The 21,976-nt window shown below is 36.7% G+C and overlaps 2 protein-coding genes across 2 annotated transcripts; both read right to left on the reverse strand.

The window, feature by feature from the left end:
• Window positions 1-16,838: 16,838 nt before the first annotated feature.
• On the reverse strand, window positions 16,839-17,834 carry LOC140675017 (uncharacterized). The gene is made up of 3 exons (XM_072909011.1): window positions 17,667-17,834; window positions 17,216-17,270; window positions 16,839-17,056 (listed from the first exon to the last, which is right to left on the reverse strand). The coding sequence occupies exons 1-3, from the start codon at window positions 17,832-17,834 to the stop codon at window positions 16,839-16,841; spliced, it is 441 nt and encodes a 146-aa protein (XP_072765112.1).
• Window positions 17,835-19,901: 2,067 nt separating this feature from the next.
• Window positions 19,902-21,752, reverse strand: LOC140675046 (uncharacterized). Its single transcript, XM_072909064.1, has one exon. The coding sequence runs from the start codon at window positions 21,750-21,752 to the stop codon at window positions 19,902-19,904; it is 1,851 nt and encodes a 616-aa protein (XP_072765165.1).
• Between the last annotated feature and the right edge of the window lie 224 nt (window positions 21,753-21,976).

Below are 21,976 nucleotides of genomic sequence, written 5' to 3' on the forward strand. Positions count from 1 at the left end.
TAAAAACGAGAATGTAATTTTTATTTTTGTTATTATTTTATTTTCCTTTTTTTTACTATCTTGATTTTAGAGAGAGAAAGAGAGAGAGAGAGGGAGGGAGAGAGAGAGAGAGAGAGAGAGAGAGAGAGAGAGAGAGAGAGAGAGAAAGAGAGAGAGAGAATTTTATCATATTCGCTTATAATTATAAGATATATTTATATATATGTGTCATGCGTGTTATAAATACATACAATGTATATCTAACTTATAATAGGTCTGCTCTTTTTAGCTGAACTGGCTGCACTAGTTCAGAGTTTGTCTTTTTCTCTCCACAAAGGAAGGTGAAAGATAAATTCTCAATTAGTGCAGTCAGTTCAGCTCAAAGAGACAGACTTTATAAGCGATATTGTGTAGTATAGTGCATAGTATATAAACAAAATGATTTTAAAAAATAATAAATAAATTATTATATCAAATAATATATAATTATAATAAAAATTTATAAATATCTATAATATGAAGGTTTATTCATAGAACACCCAAAATAATAAATTATAGATATATTATAAAATATACATACATATATATACATATATATATATATATATATATGTATATATATATATATATATGTATATATATATATGTATATATATATATATATGTGTATATATATATATATATGTTATATATATTTTTTTTTATTACATGTAAGTATAATGTGCATACAACGGTATACTTGTAGAATACATTTTATATTTTTAATTATAATATATTTATATTATAATATAAATATATTATAAATTAAAAATGTATTCTACAATTATATCGTTGTATGCATGTTATATTTACATGTAGTAACTAATAAAACTGATAATGATTGATTGCAAAAAAAAACATCGCTCCTGCAATCCCGATCAACGGATAGAAGCGGAGGAAGCATATTACACTACTCTTATTTCGCTTCTCTTCCTAATTTGAGCTAACCTCTTCAGAGATAAATTCATTTTTTTATTAGGGTTACAAAAATTTTGCAGCATACACATACACTACTTTTAGATTATAAATAAACATATTATATAAATATTTGTTTTATTAGAGAGAGAGAGAGAGAGAGAAAGAGAGAGAGGAGCGCGAGTAAGCGAACATGGGAGGAACATCGAGCTCGGCGATACATCGAACGAGTGATAGACAAGGATAGTCTATTATTGTCTGTCCTTGTGAAATAAGCAGATTGTAACAGCTCCATCTATCACAATGACCATGAACTAATTTATTGCTCTGTATTATCTTTATATCTCGCTTTCGCTTGCAAACAAATGATTCTTCAGTATTACACGCACATCTTTTTCATTAAACCTCTAAAAAAAAATCTAAAGGTTTATTTATATTCCCTTATGTTTTCTCTTTATGGCGCTACTCTCATTTTATATGTGCAAGCTGTAAAATTTTTGTATTGGTCGAATATATTTACGACTTGCAGCTAGGAGTTGACAACAAAAAACTAAATTTTTTTATTTTTGCTTATTTTTAAGATAAAATTCCCAGCGCCAAAATTGTTACTTTGTGTACTTTAATCGTGGAGAAACATTTGTCATTTTACTTAACTAATAAAAAGTCACGCGTGCAATGCAGAAGAATCATTTCGGTCGGTAAAAAAAATGCTGCCAGCATCCCCTTAAATTTGCAGACGGACACTAAATGCCTCAATTCCACATACATGAACTTGATTGACAGTCTGCCTAAGATAAACAGCTCAAATGTTATAAATAGCCTGGTAGTTTATACTTTATATCACATACAAGTAAGCTTTCGAACAACGAGCTTCACGAAATTACACTTTTTTACTATAACGGAAAGGAGTATAAGTGTAAGTTACAACAACATTATTTTAAGTGCAATAGTACCTGCTCACATTTTTTGTTGTTTTTTTTTTTAAAGAAACCTGAGTTATTTGAACTTGTTTTAACGCAGATGGTCAATCGAGTAGAGTTTATTTTCGATCACGATTACTTGTGTTCCTCTTGACCTACTAACCAACGGAGGACACAACAACTCCAATACCAGCTCAAATTAAATTATTGTTTTGATTAATAATACTACCACCACCGTTTTTATCACTTGTACTAGACATTATTGACTTACAAATTTGACTTTTATGTATGCGACTTCAGAATAAGATTATGTAACAATAGAATTTAATAAATTATTTGTCTCGGTTTTACACATGTAATTTAGCGCTGAAGAGGGTCCTAAAGTGGTCCGAAACGTTCGCGATTATGCAATTTACACATAGTTCTATGTAATTTTAGACTTATTTTTTCAATAAATTAATGCGCTCAAAGAACAGCGTCGTGCTCTTATTAGCCATTATAACTGATATTTTTTGTGATATTCATATTTTGTTGCATTTCTTTGTTCGACCAAAATTATTGCCATGCAAAGCCATGTGCGGGAGGAATCGTCATGCAAAATGTGTGCAATGAATATAAACAAAATATTTAATTATTTAAGAATTATATGTATATAACATTGTACATCTAATATTATATACTTATTTTTATCTCTATATAATAAATACAAATAAATTGTTAAATTTTTTCTTTAATTTTATAAATGTATAGTATTATATATATTTGTGAAATAAATATTTTATCATATTTGATATCTCTTAGACACTTTGCACACGTCTACTTCATCTTGTACATAGCTTTATTATATCATGGTTTTGCATATGCCAAACATGCAATAAATAGGAACTAAATATGCTACAATGTTTAATTTGAGAAATATATATGTGTATGTAACACTATATATATTTAATATCATATACTTTTCTTATTTTTATCTGTATGTAATAAGTGCAAATAAATTGTTTATTATTTATAATACATATTAAGTATTGAATATATAATTATCTCTATTTTGTATTTTATACCATAATGTGTGTGAAAAAAGTTATGAATACGTGTATTTACAATAATAATAAATATATGTATTTATATAATATGTATATTGAATGCTATTATAAATATACGTTTTAAAATTTCATTCATTATGGTATAAAATACAAAAAAGCATAATTTTATATTTAATATCTAATTGTATTTCTAATGGACAATTTATTTTCATTTATATTACATACAGATAAAAATAAGAAAAGTGTATGACATTAGATATATGTATAGTGTTATATATACATATTTCTAAAAAAATATTGTAACATATTTAGTTCCTTATTGCATATTTGGCATATGCAAAGCCATGATATAATGAAGCTACGTACAAGATGAAGTAGACGTGTGTAAAGTGTCTAAGAAATATCACGTATGATAAAATATTTATTTCACAAATATATATATATATATATATATATATATATTTATATCTATATTATAAATACAAATAAATTGTTAAACTTTTTCTTTTATAGTATTATATATATATATATATATATATATATATATATATATAATACTATAAAAGAAAAAGTTTAACAATTTATTTGTATTTATAATATAGATATAAAAATAAGTATATGACATTAGATGTTTATATTATATACACATATTTCTCAAATTTAATTTGTTTACACACATTTTGTATATGCCTATTAGTCCTCTACATTATGTTCAGCCTTGCGACGAAATTTTGGTCGAAAAAAAAGTCGTTTTTTTATAACAATTGGAAACGACACATGTACAAAGATTACGCATTAGTGTGTACTATTACGATACAACAAATATCTCTTCGCGAGCGAACGAAAGAGACGATAATAGAAGCGAGCGAAACAATAATAGAAACGAGGGAGACAGTAATAAGAGCGAACGAGACAGTAATAAGAGCGAGCGAGACAGTAATAAGAGCGAGTAAGAGGGGCATAGCAGCTGGCAGAGAAAACTCGAGGTTCGAGCCTTTCCTTGCACGCTGCTATTCCCCTCTCGCTCGCTCCTATTACTGTCTTGCTCGCTCTTATTACTGTCTCCCTCGCTCCTATTGCTGTCTCGCTCGCTCCTATTGCTGTCTCGCTCACTCTCTGCCGACTGCGTTGGTATTACTTTTTTAGTTCTTTCAAGGCGGTGCTCAAAACCGCGTATGAATTCGGCCGACGCTTCGGTATCACCTTAACAGATAAGTTACTCATTATATTAGTTACCTACTCTAATCGAACTCAAAAGCGCTAGTCATAACCGCCTTCCCACCACCATGGGACTCCCCCACCGCTCTGAACCCTTAGATAACCCTTCTTACGCGTTTACCCCATTCTTCGACCCTAATCCGCGCAAACCGAGGGACTCAGGGCAGTTCCAAAATTCGATACATTAACTCGAGACTCTGAGCGATGCACTTTTCTCTCTAGAAGTGCTCCTCATTCCCGCGATTTCATTTCGATACGCAATTCCATTTCCAGATACTATTCCATTCCAGCACGCTTTTCCATATCGATACTCGATTCTATTTCAATACGCGATCCCACTTCATACAGTTCCACCTCAACACACTATTCTACTTCACGCGAGCGTACTATTATTTCGTCATACTGTACACCTAGCGTTAACTCTCCGTGCCGATAGCTCTCAAATTCACTCGTGCCCGTTATCACTGTATCAGTTATTCAATGTAAGTGTAACTAAATATATACATATATTTGTGAAATTATATTGTGTACTAATAACTGAAACGTACCTAAAAGCCAGTCCGCATCTTCTACGTTCGGTGTCGTATTAAGTACCAATCCGATTCCCCGATAAAACCTGGTTTCGACTATTAACAAAGACCAATGACACAGCGGTGCGGACGATTGTACGTTCATTACGATTCCTATCCTGTTGGCATCGTGCTAATATTCTGCACATACAGCACTCCTATTCTAAGACCAAAGCTTGCACTTACTCCCGATAGCATCGTGCTAATATTCTGCACATGCCGCCTCCCTATTTCAAGACCAATGGTCGAACCCAGTAAGTACACGAAAGTAATTCAGTCTTTTCCGTAGATGCCAAAAATAAGAAGAGGCGGGCACAAATACCACGCGCGGCGCTTATACTACGAGTTTAAATACGCTCCCGTTACCGAAGCGGATAGCGAGTTCCTCGGGACAGAGCGCATTTATTTCGATTTAGAGTACGAAGCGTACTTCAACTCAGCCTTTCGTGTGAAGGAACCCAAACCTCTGAGAAAGGACATCCGTATTAAATCCATAGGATATTTTCGGTGGCCGTACAAGCTAACACTGATAGACACGCAGCGACTGTTCTCCCCACTGCCTCCCCCGAATTACGTGCCAGGAGACCCAAGGAGGACGCGTTACCTTTAAATACGCGACGAGATCTTATATTTGAACTACGGAAGTTCCACCCCCGAACACTGTGGTTCCGCAGAACGGCCGATAATATTAGACTAATTTTACGCGGAGTAAAAACGTAACGAATATTTTGTAATAAAATCACGTAAAACACGAAAACTTAGCAACGCGCAGATTTTCTCGTGTCGTTGAGTTTCACTTTTACGACCGACCCTTTCTTTTTGCTTCCTGTGTTTCACTTGGGCCAGCTGATTCTCAACCGAACCTTTTCAAAATAGTATTTTCCCTTCGCGTTGCCGAGTTCACTTTTACGATCGACCCTTTTTTTTTTTTTTGCTTCCTGTGTTTTACGTTGACCAGTCTCACTCTCGACCAGATCTTTCCGAAAAGAATATTTGCCTTCAAAATAATATTCATTTCAAATAATATGTAACGCGCATTTTGTTTTATCCGATAAATTGTAAACAACCGACATTTAAAACTAAATAAATACAAGAAACCTACCTTTTGTTATTCGATTATTTGTAGCTACCCCCCTGTTTCCCGACTGCGACTAACAATAACACTTTATACGAATAATAATAATAAACAACTATAAACTATTAACAATACATCTACATGTGCTACGGACGACTGCGCTCCGTTCAGGAGGGTCATCCCTCCCCTCCAGCCGTCGAAGCGCGCCACCGATTAGAGAACGTTCGTTGCACCTACATTTCAGGATTTGCTCATAAATCGGAACTGACTCCGTATTGCGCATCTTGCTTCGTGAATTCAAATAATATTGATAGGGACACTTACGCGTACTTCAACGTACACCTTGCCATCGACAGCGCGCGTTATACCGGTGTACATTGGCACAGGCCTGTCCTAGTAACCTAGCGGAGTTTTTCCCGTTCGACTGCGAACGGTGTATCAGTGCCTACGCCGACTTCCTTAGAGGTTTAAGAGATAGAAATATCCTCTACTATTCGTTAGCGGATCCGATCAAGGTATTCGTTAATGGAACCATCCCCGAGAGATTTAGATTGCAAGACTTCCCTTAATCGGTAATTGCCGTTTTCGCCACTGTCATATCATCACATATACGGCATCTGATAACACCACCGCCGATAATAAAAAAAAACACAACGCGCCGCGCCATCGCATCTCTTAATACATCGCCCTCGCGAGGGGAAAACATTCATCGTCCATCAAACCGTAATCACGGGAAATCCTCAGAGGCTTAGCTTCTGAAATAAGCGACCGGTCAGGTGGAAGGTCCGAGCACTTTCAAGAGCCGCGCTTGACGTAACAGTATATAAATATTTATTATCCCAAGTCTAAAATAAAATATAGACACCCAACAACATTTTTATCCATAGCATTTAATGTAACAATTAAATATTTTAAAATAATTCTGAATATTTATAAAAGCTTATTTATTTATTTTAAATTTCTTACGATAACTTACCTTTTACCTTGTATATTAAAATTGCCTGCTGATGAGACTTCAGTTTTTAAATAACAACTTAACTGTTTAATTATTAAGTCTTTATTTCTATGAACTGTTAATGTCAAGAATATATTTGTATCTGTTCGATTTTGCTGTTCTTCAAAGCTGTGGAGATTTAACAATACTTGACATCATAATAAATATGATATGTAAACAATTTTTAAAGTCAAAATGATAAAAAAGGTCAGGTCAATAAACGCAATAGTGTATAGTAATAAATCAATAAATGGTTTAATTAACTCTCCCAACATACATTTAATTTTAAAGTAAAAACTTCTGGAAAGCATTTATGAGAAATTAAAAATTATTTTATACTTTTATTTTTTTTTATTATGGGCGAATGATTCGTCAACATTTGTATACTTTACTAATTCTATTGTAGACTTTTATTATTAAGTGTGTACAATCAATGTTTGTTTTTCATGTAAAAAATTGGTTTCAATAAAAAGCTCCACAGAAAATTGCTATTGGCCGTATTTTATGTGTATGTCATATATGTAGAATGTTTTATATAATTCTATATTTTCGTGTTACATAAATGTTACAATATTATACCTGTAAAAGTTAATAAAGAAAATAAAAACAACGTTTATAAATAATCTATTTTCAAGTTTAGCAAGTTTTTTACATTATATATTTTTTACATATATTGTTAATTTATTCATTATTATAAATTCCAAAAATTTGTTTGTTTCTCTAACTTATCAATTACTTTAGTATAATCTTAATTGTTATATTTTTAGAGATTTAAAATTAAAATTTTTATTTTTATTCCAAATTATTAAATTCCAATCGCTAATACTCAATTAATAGCAGGTAATGTAAGTAGAACGACCAAAATAGCCAATAATATCTTTATTTAATATTAAAACAACGTTTCGACCATTTGGTTGTGGTCTTTTTCAAGTTTAACTACAATGAATAACAAATAAATTATAAATTGAACCAAGACGGTAAACGCAGTAAATCAATCAAAAAACCAAATAAATTTAGTACATACATTCGAGTGAACAAAGATGTATATCAATGTGTTGTACAAGTAGCAGTTAGTTAAACATATTGATTTGACGAACCAACAAGTGACGGAACACGTCTTGTCAAAACTAATGTTGTTGTTTGGCCGTGCAGATCTTCTTTTTGCACGAGATCAAAGACTTTAATAAAAATGTGCTGTGTTCGTCAAACGTGTCCGAAACAAATCGAAAAAAATCTTCTGTCCGGGAAATGGTCGAAACGTCGTTTTAATATTAAATAAAGATATTATTGGCTAGTTTGGTCGTTCTACTTACATTACCTGCTATTAATTGAGTACTAGCAATTGGAATTTAATAATTTGGAATTTTGGAATTGCTCTTGGACCTAATTATGGAGCCTTCCTTGACAGAATGTATGTACTAAATTTATTTGGTTTTTTGATTGATTTACTGCATTTACCGTCTTGGTTCAATTTATAATTTATTTGTTATTCATTGTAGTTAAACTTGAAAAGGACCACAACCAAATGGTCGAAACGTCGTTTTAATATTAAATAAAGATATTATTGGCTACTTTGGTCGTTCTACTTACATTACCTGCTATTTATTTTTATTGTCATGCACATTGTATTTATTAATCTTGTCGTGAACATTCAATTTCAATATCAAAATAGAAACCTTAAATGGATAAACGTTCAAAGCATATATATTGTTTTTTTACAATAAAATATACTTGTTAATAATCATGAGATAATCTGTACTTAATTGCTTTTAATTAACTATAAATAAAGAAGCCACTTCTGTATGTGATAGAAATGTACACTTGATCTCAATCTGAATCTTTACCTCGATAAAAAAATTGTATGTCTAACTTTGAATCTAATATAAAACTTCTGCATTATGATGTATATTTGTTTACTTTTTTTCATAAAAAAGCTCTTACAATTATTGAAACAAATAATTTTTAATATAAAACTAAAAAGCAGTTAAAATTTTACTTAACAAAATGTTATAATACTTAATAGAATTAAATGCTGATTGTGTGATATTAGATCATCCTCGTTTTAAAATACTATATGTATTCAGATATGCGTGTCGCATAATTACTATATAATTTTTTAATGATATATTTCGAAAATTATCTGGATTTGAATATGTTTACAAAAATGTCAAAATTTCAATATTTTTAGAATTATAAGTGATCAAATTTGGCAAATATTTCTGCGTGGAGTTTGCGCGTTAGAGTCAATATTTTTGTTCATATCCGTACTCATTTATAATAATTTTTTAGTTTTAGCATTTAGGTTTTCATTAACTTTTATTGCTTATTTTATTTTAGATTTTATCTGATTGTTTTTTATTTAATGTATAGGTACAATAATGTATATGTACAATATAATAATTAATTGACGTTTTAATATTAACAGAATAATTAATGATAATAAATTTTTACTGTAAAACAAAGACTATATAATTTTTCTTTTTTAAAAAAAATAAAAAGATTTCAAACTTTGAGTAGTTGTTCCGAAAAAAAAATTATTAAGTTTAATCTTTATTTGAGGATTATACTAAAGTACTGTAGAATATTGTTAAGAAAGTATTTCATTTTTATTTCCTTTCTAATTTTTTATTTTAAGAAACGTAAGATTCTATAATTGTATATATTATTGAATTAATAAAATAATAAAAAGATTCGTATTTATTATAATTTATTGTAATAACATAAATTTGCTTATTATGTGTACATAAAGTATAATTAAGTATCATTTTTTTACTAAATGTCCAAATATAATTATTCTTCTTATTTATTTTACTTAGAATACATGATCTCTTAAATAGTAGAGTGATGATTTCTTCGAGTAAAGAATTTAATTATTTGTGTTGTGTATTCTACAAGAAAAGATTAGATATAATAAGAGTAAGGAAAATAGGAAATATTATATGTATTATATCCCCTATTTTACTCATCTTCTTCCCTTATATTTGGCAGAACATAAGTTTATTTTGAAAAACTACTTATAGTAAAAATAGTAAATATGTAATGTGCATGCATTATATATTAATCTTTTATTAGTTTGATTGATTAATTATTTAAGATTCTTTTATAATCAGTAATATTCATTCTTGAATTAGAAATAACTTGAAAATGGTCTTTTAAAGTTTCTATTTGCCGTCTTCGTGTTTCTATCTTACGTACGATACACAATATAAGTACGTTGAAATAAATCTCTTCCTCTTTCTTTCTTCCAGAGTTAAAATTCACTAAAAATTTGTATGCCTAAAACAGATTATTCTAATATTTATTATTAATACCTATACGTGTAAAATATATAATATATTGTAACAGTGCACCTTTCCCGACGTCTCGGACAAGCTCGTCGGTTCCAGGATTCAGGAGAGGGGGAAGACTGCAATTGACGAAAACAGGTTGTTGACAACAAATGTTTATTAAGCTTAGTATTTACATGTGATAGGAGTCGTGTGCTATTTACACCTGTGATTGTATACGTGTGATGTGCGTGTGTGAGTGCGTAGGGGTGAGGGTGTATTTGTGTGTGATCGCAAGCGGGTGTGTATGGCAAGCGGTACGGGTGCAAGCAGTTAGCGGTGCGAATTACAAGCAGGTTGCGGGTGTCTATAAGCTAAGGCGGCGCGGGTTGCGAGCGGTTCGCAGTGTAAGCGGTTCGCAGCACGGTTATTTACAAGCAGCGCGGTGCGGGTCGCGTTACAAACAGGTTGCGAGTGTTGACATGTTAAGGAGGCGTAGGCGTTTAGCAGTACGGCGGGTCGCCGGTGTCTACAGGCTAAGGCGGCGCGGGTTGCGAGTGGTTCGCGTTACAAGCACGCCGCTGGGCGGCGGTTGATCGCGTTTTGTCGTCGGTCACCGGGAACACCCGGCAGGAGAAGAGGACACCCTTCTCCCGGATCGACGGTTTGCCGAGGATGCGGCCGCCGGGAACACTCGGCAGAAGGAGAGAACATCCTCCTTCCAGGTCGCGTGGTCGAGAGCGGAGTCGGTCACCGGGAACACCCAGCAGGAGAAGAGAACACCCTTCTCCCAGATCGACGGTCAGGAACACGAGGAGAGGCTTGAATCTGGCTGCTGGCTTCGCTTCGGAGCTTAACTCTGAGACTCTTGCCCGGCCGGATTCAGGATCAGGACAGGTGTCTGGTCGTCGGTCGGTCGGGCTTATATACCCGGGAGCCTTCCCTCTCTCTCGCTTCATTCGAGAGCGAGGGGGATTCCAGTGGCGTGAGCGATGGTGTGCGCGGTGGGGGCGCCCATTGGCGCCGAGTCTCAATATCGGAGCGGGTGTTCGGCTCCGAGACCGTTAGTAACGGCGTGCCGTTACAATATAAGTATGTTAGCATATTTATATGTTAAATGTCAATATTTATGACAGATTTTTATAATGTAAAAATAAATAATCCGTTTATTAATAATAAATATGAATAGTAAATATAAATATGTATATAACACTTGGCTTAGATGTGAAGTATTAAGTCAAAAAATTAAATATTGAGAAATAAAGAGTTTTGCATTCACTTTTATAAAAAAAAAAAACACAACTTACTTAGCATCAGAATCATTTATATAGAGTGTATAGATTATAATGTTAAAAAATGAATAATCAAGTAAAACAGCTCTATATGAATAATAAAATTAATAAGTGTAATAAGGCTTAAAGAGCTAAACACTTTAATATAATGACAATATTTAATTCAATCGTCGAACACAAAAATAATAACTAAAGGTATGCATAATATAGCAATAAATAACAAATTTTAAATTGTGGCTGGATGATAACGGACGTTTTGATCCTTCTTTGGGTCGTCTTCAGCGCTCGAATAATAATAAAACATAATTGATAAAACCGGAAGAGAATTTAAAACATATTAACAAAGATTGAATAAATACTTAACATATACATAATAACGCAATCGGAGAGTCAGACCCTAACAACGCAGTCGATTCGATGTGTGTAGCGGGCACACGTTGCACAACCAAATAAAAGAAAATCAATGAGTTATGGAAAGCAAAGGTGCACAACTCCAAAGCACGCATGGTGAACAAGTTCTGTAAGAATGTACAAAAAATTGTGCAAAGTCAAAACGTAGGTTTCGCAATGTTAATTGAAGGACTATGATGTCTCGAATTTAAACAAATTATATCAGTCGGTGACATTGGATAACGGTCATGTTAAATAACAAATTTTTGGCACACCGATGGGTTCTCCGCTCTCCCCAATCATAGCTGATGTGGTTATGCAAAATATTGAAAAGAGAGCGTTAGACACCTTGACTTTCATTCCACCGTTTTACTATAGATACGTCGACGACATAATCACTGCCTCTCCTTGCAATCTCATTAATAACGTTTTAGATGTTTTCAATTCAATACATCCTTTGCAATTCACACTTGAAGTTGAAAACAATAACCAGCTCAACTTTCTTGAAGTTTCCATCATCTCTGAGAAAAGTAACAATCTTATTTTTGATTGTTACCACAAACCTACCTTTTCGGGGAGATATTTAAATTATTTTTCGCAGCACCCTGAACGCTAAAAAAGAGGAACAATTTATAATCTTATTGATAGGGCCTTCCTACTTTCCCATCCTACTTTTCATCAAAAAAACATCATGACTATTATAGACATTTTACTCTCGAATGGATACCCTATTGATTTTATTTTTAGGAACATTAACTTTAGACTTAACCATCTGTTGCACCGTCATAGCAATATGAAAATTAGTTCAACGATTAACGAGAAATCTATTTCGTCCTTTTTCACTGTTCCCTTCATACCTTCCTTCACATACAAATTAAAAAACGTACTGAGGGACACTGATACCAACTTGGCTTATCGTAGTATCAATAAGTGGAACTCGATCGTTAAGGTTCATAAAGATTCGTTACAGATGGGTTCTAATACACACGTTGTCTATAAAATAGACTGTGCCAATTGCAATGCATCTTACATAGGACAAACAAGTAGAAAGCTTAATATCAGGATCAACGAACATAAGAAAAATATAACAAACAGTACAACTAATAAATCGGTCATCACTGAACATAGATTAAACTATAATCATGATTTTAATTGGGATGACGTTAGAATATTAGATAGGGAAACATTTCTCAACAAAAGATTGATTTCGGAGATGTTATATGTAAAAAGATAACATAACGGTTTAAATGTTCAAAGTGATACATATTGTTTACCTGAAATTTACAACGAATTAATAAACAAGCTTCCTAAGATTTAGGGGTCATACGTTGGAAAGATTTTTATACCAACATTGTCATTCCTTTTGACACTGTCAAGACGATCAGTCATAGTTCATTGTTGCTTGCGAGAGTGCTACTGATACATTTTCGATTTTTAATCTCATCTTGCCGCATTGTGAGTTATTCCTTTATGTTATTCCTGATTAAAGTTCTTTTGTACCGCCATGTAAATTTATAATTGTGCTTAAGTTAAATTAATATTCACTTGCTTGTTAACTGTTTTTGTTTTTATTAAATTTGTTATTTAACATGACGTTATCCAATGTCACCGACTGATATAATTTGTTTAAATTCGAGACATCATAGTCCTTCAATTAACATTGCGAAACCTACGTTTTGACTTTGCACAATTTTTTGTACATTCTTACAGAACTTGTTCACCATGCGTGCTTTGGAGTTGTGCACCTTTGCTCTCCATGACTCATTGACTTTCTTTTATTTGGTTTTGCAACGTGTGCCCGCTACACACATCGAATCGACTGCGTTGTTAGGGTCTGACTCTCCGATTGCGTTATTATGTATACGTTAAGTATTTATTCAATCTTTGTTAATATGTTTTAAATTCTCTTCCGGTTTTATCAATTATGTTTTATTATTATTCGAAGCTGAAGATGACCCAAAGAAGGGTCGAAACGTTCGTTATCATCCAGCCACAATTTAAAATTTGTTATTTATTGCTATATTATGCATACCTTTATTTATTATTTTTGTGTTCGACGATTAAATTAAATATTGTCATTATATTAAATTGTTTATCTCTTCAAGTCTTATTACACTTATTAATTTTATTAAAAAAATGAAATATCTTGTACAAAAGTTTACCTTATAATCTTGTCAGCCTTATCAAAAATTTCTAGATTTGTCAGTATTACTCCATGTTGTACGTTATTTATTATCTAAAATAAATTATTTCCGTGGCAGTCACATTAACAATATTTTATTTGATATTATATATTATTATTTGACGAGAGGGGGTAAAGATGGCGGATAGAGAGGATGGGCGAGTTAAGAGACCGGAGTATTTTTGAGGTTTTAGAAGAATAGGAAAAGTGGAAAGTGAAAAGTAAGGGCAGATGGGAAAGCAGAAGTACAGTGCTGTGAGAGAAAGTGGAGTGAAGGAGAAGGTCAAGCAGGAAAGAGAAATATAAGGACGGGAAAATTGGAACGAGAGGATGGAGAAGGATGACGTGGAAGAATTGGGAAGCGAAGGAACGAGAGGAGGGGTGGAGCGAGGAGAAAAGGAGTGGACGCTAGAAGACGGAGGAAGTTGGTAGAGGAGAATAGGATGAATTTGGGGAGAGGTGAGACAGAAGAAAAGAAAAAAAAAGGAAAAATCAGGAGTAAGAATGGAGGCAAGAGGTGAAGAGGAGAAGGAGAGGACGGCAAAGGCAAGTCAGTAGAGCGGAGCAGAAGGGCGACACGGCGGAGGAAAAGGGGAGTGGAGTACTGACAGCGGACGACAGGTGGCGATAGGCGGTGGAAAGAGGTGCAAAGCCGAGAGACGGATCCGATAGATCGATATCGGAAGGAAGATGGCGGAGGTATCGATTACGATAGAGGCGAAAAGAAAGATTAAAGCGTGCACGTGGTGTCAGGTTGGAAGAGAAAAGAGGAATAGTAAGGTTAGAAGTGCGAGTGTGGCGTGAAGGAAGAAGAGAGAGAGAGAGAGGAAATGAGAAAAAAGGGACAGGGAAAGATGGAGGAGCTGAGGAGGATAAGGAACGAGGTGAGAGAACTGAAGGAGTGCGTGGTGAAAGTGTTAGTGGTGGTGAGGAAGATTTGCGGAGAGCTAAAGGTGAGAAGGGAGAGCAGGGAAGGAAAGGTGGAGTGTGAGAGGAGAGAAAAGGCGAAAGAGGAAGAAAAGGAGAGAGGAGGAGCGGAATGGCAAGAAGAAGAGAGAGGAGAAAAGAGAGAGGAGAAAAAGAGTGTGTGGAAGAGAGTGAAGAGGAAAGCGGGTTGAAGGAGGGGGGAAGAAACATGAGAAGATGGAGAGAGGAATAGAAGTGAGTGACGAGGCGGACAATAGGAATGAGAAAGGAGGAAAGGAGACTGGAAAGAAGAAGAAAAGGGAGGAAGAATTAAGGAGGGAAGAAGGGAAAGGGGGTGACTTGAAGAGGAGACTGGATCGGGCAAGAGGAGGAAAAGGTGAAAGAAGGAGGGGGGACAACGAAGAGCAGGGAGAGATAAAAAGAGAGGTGGAAGATGAGGGGATAGAAAGGGAGAAGAGAGAGCGACAAGAGGAGAGGAGAAGAGGAGACGAGGATAGAGAGGATGAGGCATAATGGAGGGTGGTAGAAGGGGATGAAAAGGAAAAATGGGTGGAAGAGAAGGAAAAGGAGGAAAGAGAGAAGAAGGAAAAGTGGGAGAGTGTCTGGAAGAGAATGGAGAGAAGAGCGGAGAGAGTAAGAAAGGAGAAGGAACGTAAGGAGATGGAAAGAAGAGAGAGAGTGAGAAGGGAGGAAGAGAAAAGAAGGAAGAAGAGGGAGAAGAAAGAAGGAGAGGATCAGGAGGAGAGGAGGTGTATTGTGGAAGGGATTGTGGAGAGGGAAGTAGGCAAGAGGTTAAGGATGGAATGGATAGAGGAAAGAAGAAGGGAGGACGGAACGTGGATGATGCTGACAGAAATGGAGAAGAGAGAGGACAGAGATGAGGTGCTAGGGAAGGAAGGAGAAATTAGAGGAAACTGGGGAGTGGGAGTAGACGAGGACCTGACGTTGGAGGAGAGGAGGACGAGATGGAGGATCGGGAAGGCAGCGAGAAGAGAGAAAGCGAGAGGCAGGAGAGTGGTGGCGACATGCAGGGAGCTAAGCGTGGATGGGAGGAGATGGAGATAGGTAGAAGAAGAGAGGAGATGGGAGACAGAGAAGGGAGAAGAGGAAAAGGAAAAAGGCAAGAGGAAAGAAGAAGAGGATGTCTGAGAGAAAGAAAGAAAGGATTGAGGGGTAGAGGGAAGGAGGGACGAGAGATGGGTCAGAGAGAGGAGAGAGTGCTATTAGTTTAGAAGGAAGAGAGGAGGGAAAGCAGAGGAGTACCATAGTCGAGAAGGAAGGAAGGAGGAGAGGAGAGAGGAAGGAAGAGAGAAGAGGAAGATGGCTGAGAGGAAAGGAGGAAGGACACAGGATCAATTGTCAGAGGGCGGAGAGGGCAGAGGGAATTCAGAGGAAGAAAAGAGAAGAAAGAGAAGGGAAGTAGGAAGAAAGGGGGTGAGAAGGGAGAAAAAGGGGCGGAGAGAGCAGGGATGTCAGAGGAAAGAAGAGAAAAGAGAGGAAAAAAGAAGAAGGCGCAGAGGAGAAAGGATGGGAGGAGACAGGGGGAAAATAAGGGGGAGAAAAGGAGAAATAGGGTTGAGAGAGAAAGGGTAGTGCGAGGGAGGGAGAGGGAAACAGTTTGTAAGGCTATACAATGGCCAGATTCGGGGAAGAAAAAGGGAGGGTTTAGAGTGGAAGATGAGGGAGGGGTTTAACAGAGATTCAGGGAGAATTTCGGGGGTTTAATTATGTAAAGTGTAAATATGAAATGTTGTATGTTTGGATAAGAGAAGGGAGATTGTAAAAAATATGGTGTCCCTTGAAAACACCCCGGAAACCCGAATAGGGACCCGGAATAAACGTATATATTATTATTTGACATTTTATATATATATATATATATATACATATGGTATACGAGGTCTGTCTATAAAGTAACGGGACTGGCTTAAAAAAGAATATGTATTTACAATTTATGGCAAATTTATTGTTTGTCCCCTTCGATGTATTCTCCATTGGCACTCACACATTGACCTATTCTTCTTTTTTACTGGTCGAAGGCGTGTTGCAGTTCATTTTCTGATAACTGTTTTAATAGCTGTGACGTTTTCTTAACAGTATCCAATGACTCAAAACGAGTTCCTTTTAGCACAGATTTTATTTTTGGGAAAAAGAAAAAGTCACAGGGTGCTAAATCAGGGGAATATGGAGAATGTTCCAGTGTTGCAATTCGTTTTTCAACCAAAAACTGCTTCACGGAGAGCGCTGTGTGCGAAGGAGCATTGTCATGATAAAAAATGAAACCATTTTGCCAGAATTCTGGGAATTTTTTTCTAACTCTTTCTCTCAGCTTAATCAAAACTTCTTTGTAATAATGCTGGTTCACTGTCTTGCTCTATGGTATTCACTCTTCCAAAATGATACCCTTGATATTAAAAAATGTAATCAGCATTGTTTTAAATTTTAATTTGCTTTGACGAGCTTTTTTGATTCTTGGGGAAGAGGGGGTTTTCCAATGCATGGATTATCTTTTTGTCTCTGGATCGTATTGAAAGATCCAGGTTTCGTCACAAGTAATAACTTTTTTTAAAAGATCGGGGTCGGCATCAATTTGCTCCAGCATGTCGGCACAAAGTTCCTTACGTCGTTCTTTTTGTTCTGATGTGAGAATCCTAGGAACCATTTTGGCACAAACTTTTTTCATGTGGAAATTCTCCCGTAAAATTTTTCACACAGTGTCTTTGTCAATGTTGATAATTTCAGATATCATTCGGACACTCAGTCGACGGTCTGCTCGAATAATCTGGCCGATTTTTTCTACATTTTCGTCAGTTCTCGAAGTTGCCGGCCGCCCAGAGCGTTCGTCGTCTTCCACTTCCTCACGACCTTCAGTGAACCTTTTGTGCCACTCAAACACTCGCGTACGGGACATGCAGTCTTCCCCATAAGCCTGAGTAAGTATCTGTAAACACTCCGTTGGTGTTTTATTCAAATTCACCGAAAATTTTAAATTCACATGCTGTTCAATTTTAACACTCAACATTTTAACAGCAAGCGAGGTGAAATGCAAGCACATTTAACCACGACTAGCGAAACTCTGAGGGTCCGATAGTGCTGAGGTTTGCTCTGCAGGCTCAGACACGTCCAAAGTCACCGGCCCTTCTTTCATTTGTCTCTCTCGTTGCGTTCAGAGGAAGTTACAACGCCAGTCCCGTTACTTTATAGACAGACCATGTATATATATCTTCTTGTTCTTCTTCTTAGCTTAGGACTTTGTCCTGTATCTCCATCAAATCCGCGTCTCGTCAGCCCTGCGACGACGACGTCCAGGCTTCCCGCCATCGCTTCGGCGGCCTTGTCGACGGTCTTGTGGTGTTCGGCTTCTCCTCCTTCGCTATCCTGGCTATCCTGGCTATCCTGTCCTCAGCCATCCTATCTACGTGGTCTCTCCATGCTCTTCTTCTGCTCTTTGCCCATCTTACAACGTCCTGTATGTTACACTTTTGCCTTAGGTCGTTGTTTCTGACTCTGTCGCGCAGGGTGTTTCCTGTTATTTGTCTTAGAGTCTTCATTTCAGCAGTCCGTAGTAGGCGTTTCGTTATTGTTGTTTCCGCTCTCGTCTCGATGGCATGTGTCATGATTGGTCTTACACATTATATATTCTTGTTTTATTGCTGATGCTTATGTGCTTATTCCTCCAGATCAGGTCTCCTGAGGCATCCTGAAACCATAGCTGCCTTGGTTGTTTGTGCCTTTATTTCCTCTTTGAGATCTCTACTGCTGGTGATCTTTGCTCCCAGGTAGTCGAAAGTCATGATTTGTTCAACGCTTTTGTTATATGGCTAGCTTACACCTGCTTGGTTCTTTAGATATTACGAGAGATTTTGTTTTTTCTACCGAAATCCTCATATTGAACTCTTCCGCTGCCTTCTCGAACTTATATAGGAGTTTTTGTAGTGTTATAGCCTGAGACTATAACTAATTACATTAAATAATATATATGAAATAATAATCAATTAATAATTAAGAAAATATAATAAAAGTATAATTGCGGAATACTAACGAAATAAGCCTTGCGAAATAAACGGTATCCGCATACCGCGATCGGAGCGTTGACCGCGCGTACCGCTGACATAGTTAGCCACGCGCGAAACTCGAGACGAAGCCGGAACATCGCGGCGAGGATTACGAAAGAATGCAAGCTAGGAAGTCCGACCCTTGGACTCGCTGCGCTTGCACTCAACGCGAGTTGAGCAATCCGACCGAATTTTAGGACGGTCGCTCAACGGTATAAAAAATCCACCTGCGCTCGGACGCGGGGGCAGTCAAAACAGTAAGTTAGTAATAGTCATAACTGCAACGGGCAGTCAAGAAACGACGAGCTCATAAAGAATAATCGAAGTGCACGAGTGAGACCAAGTGCGAACCGCCAACCCTCACGATGACCGACGCGAAAGGCCCATCTCCGCCTACGACGCAACGCCAGGAAGGGAACCTCGCCTTCATAGGCAATAAAACTGCGCTACACCGCTGTACTGGAGTAAATATATTATATTTCAATAACTATTACAAGGATTCTACGTTATTGAAAGGAACGCAGCCTTCCCCCGCCCTGAATCCTGCTCTCCTCCGCGGATCCCGAACTCAGTGCCGTCCCGCGGCACAAGAGTAGATTATCTTCGTCCTCGGATATTATCACGGCGTCGTCGGCATAACAGATTATTTTGATCTCCTCTCTTCCCATTACATATCCTCAACCAGCTATTTTAACTTCCTCGACGATCTCGTTCATGATGATGTTGAACAGGATCGGGCTGAGGCTATCTCCTTGCCTTATACCTACTGCCATGGGAATTTTGTTCGTTGTTTTATTGCCCGTTCTTATGTATGTACTATTGTCCGTGTTCAGCTGTTCGATAACTGCTATTATATTCGGGTCTAAATTCCGTTTCTTCAACAGGCCTAATACATCTTTGAGTTTTACTCTATCAAAGGCCTGCGTGAGATCCACAAAGCACATATAGGCCCTTTTACTATACTCGATGGCTTTTTTTGTTATTTGCCGTAGTATGTATATGGCGTCCGTTGTGGACCTGTTTCTTCTGAACCCCTATTGTTCTTCCGCAAATCCAGTCCTCTCGTCCGATATTATTTTGATCATTAGCTTTGCCGTTGTGCTAAGGAGGCTAATCCCTCTGCAGTTTTTCGGGTTAGTTTTTTCTCCTTTTTTAAATATCGGTATGGTTATACTTTCCCTCCATTCCTGTGGTACTTCCTTGTGGGTTAGGATTTTATTGAAAAAAGAGTGTAGTTCCTTCGTCAGCGCCCCTCCGCCATATTTTAATAGCTCGTTTCCGATGCTATCTGGCCCTGGAGCTTTCCGATTTTTCAGCTTGTGTATTGCCATCTCAAGTCTGTCCTTGGGGATTTGCCAGTTATTTAGTAGGGTGCATTCTGCATTCGGGGTGTCTGTGTCCTGTCGTGGTGTTAGCTGTGCTTCCCCGTAGAGGTTTCGAAAGTATTTCTCCCATTCTTCCGTTGTTATTGTGGTGATCTGTACAAACTTGTTGACAACTCGTTTACGATTCCGCAGTGTTTTCCATACTTTCTTCTGACCCCCGTACAGGTCGTGTTCCATGTCGATTGAGTATTTTTCCCAAAATTGATGTTTTATCTTCCTTATTTCTTCATTCACTCTATTCCTTGTTGTTTTGTAGCTATCATAACCGGTGTTGCCACTTCTGTGTCGAATGTAGGATTCTCTCTTCTCGGCTGCCAATGCCTTTATCTCTTCCTTGAACCATGGCTTTGTTCTTTGTTTGCCACTCCTGTTGATCTTTCTTTTATCCAGTGCTTCTTCAGCCGCTCCTATTATATTTAAGCGAAGCTTCTCCCACGCCGTCCATACATTATCCTCTTCCTGGATCTCGTTCCTGTCTATTTTCTGGTTCAACCTTTGTTGGTATAGGTGCTTTGTTGAGTCATCGGAGAGGGATTCTACATTAAGTTTCTCTGCCGTTGTCTGTTCAACCCTGCTCCTCCTCCGTATGGTCCCTCTCATTTTCATTAGTACTAGATTGTGATCGGTTCCGGTGTTCGCGGAATTCAAGACTCTTACGTCCAGTATCCTCGAGGGGTGTACGTTTCTGTTCGTGATAATATAGTCTATAATTGACTTGTGCCCTCTTGTGTTCTCAAATGTGTACTTATGTTGTGGTTTAGGTGGGTAATAGGTGTTATTTATACGCAGTTCATTTTGTGCGCATAGGTGGATCAATTGTTCGTCGTTATCGTTGACCGTGTCTTCGTTGAAGCTGTTCTTAATACCGCTTAGCACCTCACTGTCAATCCTCGCGTTGAAATCTCCCATGATCACGACCTCACCTTGTTTGGGTATGCTATTCAGCATCGATTGTAGATCATCGTAGAATTTATCTCTCTCTTCCTTTGGTTTATTGATATCCGGGGCGTAGGTGCTTATGACATACGTTGTCTTTGTCTTGTGTAGTTGGAGCGTTGTCTGTAGGAGTCTGTCGCTGAAGTATGTTATGTCCTTTATATTCTCTTCCAGTTTATCTTGTATTAACAGGCCAACTCCCGAAGCTGCTCTCTCGTTTTTGTTTCTTCCATTGTATATCAAGATATAATCACCAATCCTGATGTTGCCCTTTCTTCTCTTCTTTGTTTCTGATAGGGAGCATATGTCTATTTTGTGCTTCTCGAGTTCTGTTATCACTTCTTGTTCTCTATTATTAAAAGATGTCACGTTCCATGTTGCAATTCTAATTGGTTTTGTCTTCCGTACTCGTTTCTTCCGTGGTCCTGCCCTGTCGTCATCGTTACAATCCGTCCCATCCGAGGCTACGTCTTTGGTTCTAGGAGCACTAGTTTCTTTTACTATAGGCAGGTCGCTGGCCTCGCCTTCAAACCCTCCTCCTTTATCCGGGCTTGGGACCGGCATCGCCGATTGCTAACTGCATCCGACGAAGGCGGAGTTGTATATATATATATATATATATATATATATATACAGGGTGTCCGGTAATTCGTAAAAAAATTTCTCGTTTACAGATAGAGCAAATCAAACTGAACAAAAAAGTTCCGTTTTGCGATTTTTGGAATAAATATTGAGAAATTATTTAAAAAATATCGATAAATTCATGTGAGCATTAGCATGTGGTGAGA

This window comes from Anoplolepis gracilipes, chromosome 2, assembly GCF_047496725.1.
Source record: "Anoplolepis gracilipes chromosome 2, ASM4749672v1, whole genome shotgun sequence".
NCBI lineage: Eukaryota > Metazoa > Arthropoda > Insecta > Hymenoptera > Formicidae > Anoplolepis > Anoplolepis gracilipes.